Genomic DNA, 8,416 nt, shown 5'->3' with positions numbered 1-8,416 from the left:
TTTGGAAGGGGGGGGGGGGGGGGGGGAAGACATGTGCGCTGTATATATATAAACCTCTCTTCCCATGATACTAATGTGAACGGTGTGATCAGATAAAAACATGCTACCGTATAAAATGAGTGATAACATAAAAATAGAAGTAGTTTGAAAGTGGCTGGAGATTCACTTTATTTGTGATTTTTTTTGTTTCCATGGTAACAGTAACTTCCCTAACTCTCAATTATGATGTACTAGGTCACAATTATGACAGAAAAATGCATAATTATAAAATAAAAAAGTAAAAAATACAACATAGTCAAAATTATCAACAGAATTGACATAAAACATATTAAATAAAAAAACTAAATAATGTTTAAAAAGTCAAAATAATAAAAAATGTCATTATGAGAAAAAAAGTAAAAAATTATGGCATACTAAGTCATAAATATAAGAACATAAGTTGAAATTATCCCCAAAAATGTACATAAAATACCACAATTATTAAAAGTAAAAATTATGTTTAAAATGTACAAATTACGAGACTAAAAAGTCAAAAGTATGCCAAAAAGTAATAATTATGATAAAAACAACTTGAAATTATGACATACTAAGTCATGATTATAAGATAAAAAGTAGAAATTATCTAAAAAAAAAAATATCTACATAAAATGCCACAATTATTAAACAAAAGTAAAAATCGTTGGAAAAGTCAAAATTATGACAAAAAGTAATAATTATGATTAAAAAAAAACTTGAAATTAGGACATACTAAGTCACAATTATAAGATAAAAAGTAGAAACTGAGACATCAAAATTATGCAAATTTACATAAAATACCACAATTATTAAATAAAAAGTATAAATGATGTTTAAAGTCAAAATTATGCCCCAAAAACAAATGATGACATTATAACATACTAAGTAATAATTATAAGATAAAAAGTAGAACTTATGACATAAAAAGTAGAAATTAAGATATACTCAAAATTATGATATAATTATTGATTTGTCTCTAAACAAATATAATTACTGAAATATAATGAATAAGTCTTGAATTTATGTTATTGTAAAAATTAATACTTAAGGGTTTACACATTGAGGCTTTATATGCTGCTGTTAAATAATAATACTAAAATTTGTTTAAAAATGTTTTTAAATGTAACATTTGCACTGACATTAATTTTCCTCATTTAAGATCCTGCAGCACCAGAAAAAACTAAATTGTCGCTGCATTTAATATGAAACCATCCTCTATTCTGATTACACTCGTAATTAAATTTGAATGGGGGGGGAAGACATGTGCGCTGTATATATATAAACCTCTCTTCCCATGATACTAATGTGAACGGTGTGATCAGATAAAAACATGCTACCGTATAAAATGAGTGATAACATAAAAATAGAAGTAGTTTGAAAGTGGCTGGAGATTCACTTTATTTGTGATTTTTTTTTGTTTCCATGGTAACAGTAACTTCCCTAACTCTCAATTATGATGTACTAGGTCACAATTATGACAGAAAAATGCATAATTATAAAATAAAAAAGTAAAAAATACAACATAGTCAAAATTATCAACAGAATTGACATAAAACATATTAAATAAAAAAACTAAATAATGTTTAAAAAGTCAAAATAATAAAAAATGTCATTATGAGAAAAAAAGTAAAAAATTATGGCATACTAAGTCATAAATATAAGAACATAAGTTGAAATTATCCCCAAAAATGTACATAAAATACCACAATTATTAAAAGTAAAAATTATGTTTAAAATGTACAAATTACGAGACTAAAAAGTCAAAAGTATGCCAAAAAGTAATAATTATGATAAAAACAACTTGAAATTATGACATACTAAGTCATGATTATAAGATAAAAAGTAGAAATTATCTAAAAAAAAAAATATCTACATAAAATGCCACAATTATTAAACAAAAGTAAAAATCGTTGGAAAAGTCAAAATTATGACAAAAAGTAATAATTATAATAAAATTAAAATTATGACATACTAATTCACAATTATAAGATAAAAAGTAACTTCCTTAACTCTAAATTATGACATACTAGGTCACAATTATACAAAAAAAATTCATAATTATAGGATAAAAAAGTAAAAAATATCACATAAATGCCAATAAAAAGTCGAAATTATCAACAGAATCAACATAAAACATGTTTATTAAATAAAAAGTCAAAATAATTGTCAATAAAAAATTTCATAATTATGAGAAAAAAAGTCAAAATTATGACATACTAAGCCATAATTTTAAGATAATATTCTTAGAAATAAGAACATCGAAATTATCCCCAAAAAATTATATAAAATACCACAATTATTAAAAGTAAAAATTGTTTAAAACGTACAAATTACGAGATTAAAAAGTCAAAAGTATGCCAAAAAGTAATAATTATGATTTAAAAAAAACTTGAAATTATGACATACTAAGTCATAATTATAAGATAAAAAGTAGAAATTAAGACATATGTCAAAATTATTCCCAAACAAATCTACACAAAATACCACAATTATTAAACAAAAGTAAAAATGGTTGGAAAATCAAAATTATGCCAAAGAATTTAAATTATAAGATTAAAAAGTCAAAATTATGACAAAAAGTAATAATTATGATTAAAAAAAAACTTGAAATTAGGACATACTAAGTCACAATTATAAGATAAAAAGTAGAAACTGAGACATCAAAATTATGCAAATTTACATAAAATACCACAATTATTAAATAAAAAGTATAAATGATGTTTAAAGTCAAAATTATGCCCCAAAAACAAATGATGACATTATAACATACTAAGTAATAATTATAAGATAAAAAGTAGAACTTATGACATAAAAAGTAGAAATTAAGATATACTCAAAATTATGATATAATTATTGATTTGTCTCTAAACAAATATAATTACTGAAATATAATGAATAAGTCTTGAATTTATGTTATTGTAAAAATTAATACTTAAGGGTTTACACATTGAGGCTTTATATGCTGCTGTTAAATAATAATACTAAAATTTGTTTAAAAATGTTTTTAAATGTAACATTTGCACTGACATTAATTTTCCTCATTTAAGATCCTGCAGCACCAGAAAAAACTAAATTGTCGCTGCATTTAATATGAAACCATCCTCTATTCTGATTACACTCGTAATTAAATTTGAATGCAAAATTATTGAACATGTATATGAAATATTTGACGTGACTGTGCATGTCTTTGCGTGTGTCTGGCAATGCTGACAGCAGAAACAATGGCGTTGAATGTCATTACATGTTCAACAGATTAATCTAAATTAATTAGATTATAATGATCTATGGCTCATTAGTAACTACAGCTGTATTTAACATCCAAGTCATCAGAATCAGCTGGCATATGGTTGCTTTACACATGCAAAAGGGGCTTTAATCTGAGTCAACAGTGTGTGATGCTGACAACATGCAAACAAACACTTGACGATGTAAATCATGTTTATATTTGCTGAACGGCTGCAGAGACTCTGACAGTAATGAATGCATGGAAACACAAAGGCATGAATCCTGCAGAAGTGCTGCTGCCTCTACTGTTACGGCTTTTCTTTAGCCATAAACGACTGAAATGTACTGAGAACCACAGCAAAGACCCAATAACCAGAGAAAACTAGAAAAAAATAGTTCATCCTGAAATGCATTTCTAGAACGCAGATGCATCAAAATAAGACTATTTTTATTAGTGATGACTGAAGTAGAGAGATCCACCAATCATAGTTTTCAAACAGGTTCCCAACAAATAAACAGCAAACATTTATTTTTATTATAGTAGATATTTTATATATATATATAACTGTTACGGCTTTTCTTTAGCCATAAACGACTGAAATGTACTGAGAACCACAGCAAAGACCCAATAACCAGAGAAAACTAGAAAAAAATAGTTCATCCTGAAATGCATTTCTAGAACGCAGATGCATCAAAATAAGACTATTTTTATTAGTGATGACTGAAGTAGAGAGATCCACCAATCATAGTTTTCAAACAGGTTCCCAACAAATAAACAGCAAACATTTATTTTTATTATAGTAGATATTTTATATATATATATATTTTTTTTTTGCATTATTTGACAACTCTTTAACCTTTAAACTCTTTAGCGCTCCAGCTGAAGCTGGACATTTCTACAATTACACTAAAAGAGCTTTAAACTCTAAACTATCAGTCAGACGACAGAATGCATGGAGCAGATTGTGTTCAACAAGAGCAAAGTTTTGATCGTGTAGATCGTTTATAAACGTGCATGTCAAATGTTATCCACTAAGCTTTATAAAGACTCATGAGACAGACTTATGTTTTGTAATAGAGTGATGAGTCACATGACATTAACGGCTCAGCTGATTGGCTGTGTGAGTCCTCATGAAGATGGCAGCATGGAGATGCATGCACATACTAACGGATAAACTCTCTCCAGGTGAGTGAAACCTCCTCCAGTGAACATTAACGCATCTGAAGCAGATTTACCTGTGATCAGATTGTCCACCAGCGTGATGGGAAGGCATAAGATGCCCACCAGCAGGTCGCTGATGGCCAGGTTGAGTATGAAGATGTTGGTTTTTTTGCATTATTTGACAACTCTTTAACCTTTAAACTCTTTAGCCTGACATGATTATAATAATAGTCTATGTTTATAATAATAGTCTATGACATGATTATAATAATAGTCTAAGTTTGCATGTGTTTTTTGTTGAGTATTGCTCCATCAGGCTTTTCTGGCTCATATAGTCTGATAAAGTGAGAATATGGAGGAAAAAACAGCTCAGTTTTATTCAGAGCCTCAAACTTTGCTGCAGATGCTGATATTTATATGATAAAATTCTGCTGCTTGTGATGTAAATCAATGAGATCTTTATAACAGTAGAGCAGATCCTGACATAAAATGCTATAAACATAATGACGGAGGCCACGGCGAGGGAATGCTGGTAGAACGGTAAGAGCGTGAGGTTTCTGCTGTCGTTGAAGAGCGTGCTGTGGTTAATACTGATGTTCTCGCTGTAGAAGAAGTTCAGATCCATTGCTGAGAGAGCGTCCAAGTCTAAGACTGAGAACAGAGAGAGATCTTTGCTCAGAAATTATAGCTCTTGCAGAAAATGACTGGATGATTCATTGCAAAAAAAAAGTTTATTTTACAGTCTTGTTTTTCAGTACAAATACCTAAACATTCAAATAAAGATACATTTAATGGAGACATAAGAAGTCTCCTGAAAATTTGTTTTTAGGCTGAAAACAAGAAAAAATGTGTGCCAGTTGGGTCAGAAAAATAAACTGGTTTTCCCTTTGAATTTGTTTTTTGCATGTTGACTCCAATGCCAGATGTTTGTTCTTGTTTTAAGCATAAACTCAGTTCATTTTGATGCATTTTTCAGAAAACGAGACTTCTTATGTCATTTTTGAATCTCCAGTAAATGTATCTTGATTTATTTGTGCAAGACAAAAATACTGAAGCAGAAAATATTTTTTTATACTAATTTGCAATAACTAACATCACCTCTTTCATGTTTTCTGTGGGGGAGATTCTGCTGAGTTTAAAGATGCTGAAATGCATTAAATTAAGCTGTGAAGGTCCTTTATTCTTATCAGTCTTTAAATGAGCTGTAAGATCCAAACGTAGCTGCAAGCAGCAATTATGTGACCAGAAGCTGAAGGCAAATCGTTTAAGTTATGCCAAATGATTCGAGGGTTATGAGCAGATCTGACATTAATTTCTAACTTTGGCTGCTGTCACCGAACTCTTATCAAACTCTGATGCGCCTCAAGGCCAGTCATCCCAGTGTCATATATTACATTTTAATTGTGATATGCTGATGCATAAGCATCGTCCAGCCTCTCTGTTGACCGATAAGGTCTGAAGATTAACTTTACATCAACATGACGAACAGCCAACATGGACGACCTTGGAAAGATGGATTTTATTTTATTCCTAATGACGCATTAAATCGAAAGAAAGCAGAGCCTAGGCTGTAGGCAAAGGATTTCTATTTATAAACAAATTTGCATGCTTTTCCAAACACTAGGTGGCGATGTTCTGAAACTGTTAAGGTTGCACTTAATAAGTTGTATTTTTTATTAAGTGAAACAAGTATCATAGTAGTAGTACTAATATCTTTATTTGTTTCTTCACAGTGCAATTTATGCAGCGTCAACATCACAAACAAACAATTTAATATAAGACATCACGACACCGATACAAAACCCGGGCATTAACAGTACACCATTTCTTCATGTATTTAGATATAACATTTAAAATTCAAGATACACCTTAATCTTATGTTTCAAAGAAGTATTTACAATCAAAAACTGCATTTGAAACAAAAGATCATAACACTAATGACTCTAAAGTCACTCGTAACATTTGTGCAAATTATTAAAATATTGATAAAAAACAAACAAAAATTCTATATTACATTATCTGAAAAAATATGCATTAAACTTTATATATGTATTATTTAATATATATATATACAAATTATTCAAATTAATTAATTTATTATTTAAAATTTATTATTATTATTTATTAGATTTCATACATTTAATTTTATCATCAAATATAATGATGCATATATATAATAACTAAATAAATATAATATAATGCATAAAATATAATAAATACATAAATACAAAACAAACAAATAAATAACATACTTTAAATATTATATGGTTTAAGCATGGAAAATATATGAGATTTAGACTATATTTTTGTTTTGAAAACTCAAAATAATGTATATCTAGTTAGTCTTCCTGTAGCTCAAAAAGTAGAGCATCATACTAATGTCACCAAGATCATAGTTTTGATTTCCAGGAAATGCATGAACTGAAATAAATGTGTAGCTTCAGTGCAATGTTAGATATAAGCCTCTGCCTAACGTAATATAAATATTTTTGTGCTCAAATACTGTGTGCTAAACCTATTTTGGCGTGTAATAGCGTTTGAGATGAGCTTAGCCTCAGTGTTTTCTCACAGGGTTTGTAGCTGGAGTTCAGGTACTGAACTTGTGCATGATGTTGTGTCTTGACATGGAACTGATGCTAGAGACAGATGATGGTTTGGATGTATTAGATTAGTGTCATGAGTGCCAGGTTAATTTGGCACCTGTGTCAATGAGTGTTATTGCACTCCCGTTCTCTTTTAATTATTCATCGCCATGGGAACCAGATAAATGTCTCACCTATTGCTTCTGGCACTCAGAAACATGTTTAGCTCAGTTGCTTGAGCGTGATTCTCAGAGACGCAGCATGTCTCTCCTCTGCATCTGTCATGCTAACCCTGCTCGTTAAATGTCCAGAATGATAGTGATTCTCTGTTTATCAGATTATCGCAGATGATCTCAAGTGACGCAGGTGACAAAAAGTCAAGAATTAAACTTTACATGCATGTGTGAAGACACCTAAATGCCACTTCAGAAGCGCTTCTGTGCCACCTTTGCCATGTAAATCATATCCTCTTAGTCGACTAAAAAGGTATGATTTACACTGTAAAGGTGGCACAGAAGCGCTTCTGAAGTGGCATTTAGGTGTCTTTACACAGACTTTTTAATGCTGCTCATAAGCATAAACAAAAATCGCATTTACACAAAAATGACAAATGCATACTTTAATACTAAGGGCTGAGATGGGTCTGAGCAGACATGGTTTAATCTGGCTTTTATGCAGCATTACGTCTTTACACAGAATTTTGAGCAGGAACAGAGCATCCTTAATTCAGTAAAGGTGGCATAATGTAAAATACAGTAAACGTGGTACAGAAGTGATTTTGAAGGGGCATTAAGTGTCTTTACACAGACTGTTTAATGCAGATCAGAGGTGCATAAATGCCTTTCCACAGCAATTAACAACCATATACTTATGTCATGGGCTGAGGTGCATCTGAGCGGACATAATTCAGTCTGGCTTTTATGCAGCATTACATATTTACACTGAATTTTGAGCAGGCACAGAGCCTTGATTCAGCTGTGTTATTCATATTTTATGGATATGATGATATCAGTTATGTTGCAAAAAGGAGAATTTTCCAATAGAAGAAAATCACTTTTAAAAGTTGCTACACGTTTTTTTAACTTAAAAAAAAATGACAGTCTAAAAAGAATTTTTTTTTTCCTTCAGCCAGTTGATTTGAAGAAGCCAGTAGATTGCATGAATGTGGAATCATGTGCAAATAGAAACTCTTATCAAATTACTTTTCCACTGAAATACACAGAATGCTGGACTCCAACCATCTGAAGCTTTGCCAGGTGTCATATATTGTTCTCTGGTATTATTATATCACCATAATTCATCATACTTTATCATATTGTATTTTAATTCTTAAAGTCTGATATAAACAGTTAGACATGCTTCGTACACTGGTGTTGGAGGATGCACATACTGTGTGTATATGTGTATATATCTATATCTATTTATCTACATA

The 8,416-nt window shown here is 30.1% G+C and overlaps 1 protein-coding gene across 1 annotated transcript in view; it reads right to left on the bottom strand.

Moving 5' to 3' along the window:
* LOC107709022 (neuropeptide FF receptor 1-like) overlaps positions 1–5,030 on the bottom strand; it is a 9,165-nt gene extending 4,135 nt beyond the window's left edge. Inside the window, 2 exon segments of the mRNA XM_016513419.1 lie at positions 4,477–4,605; positions 4,835–5,030. Of these exon segments, the coding sequence (XP_016368905.1) occupies positions 4,477–4,605; positions 4,835–5,027 (322 nt within the window). The 5' untranslated portion in view covers positions 5,028–5,030.
* Positions 5,031–8,416: the final 3,386 nt, after the last annotated feature.

Source organism: Sinocyclocheilus rhinocerous, unplaced genomic scaffold (assembly GCF_001515625.1).
Source record: "Sinocyclocheilus rhinocerous isolate Xijiao unplaced genomic scaffold, SAMN03320098_v1.1 scaffold1137, whole genome shotgun sequence".
In the NCBI taxonomy this organism is placed as follows: Eukaryota; Metazoa; Chordata; class Actinopteri; order Cypriniformes; family Cyprinidae; genus Sinocyclocheilus; species Sinocyclocheilus rhinocerous.
The sequence above is the reverse complement of the archived record's forward strand: the minus strand, read 5'-3'. Positions and strand labels throughout refer to the sequence as shown.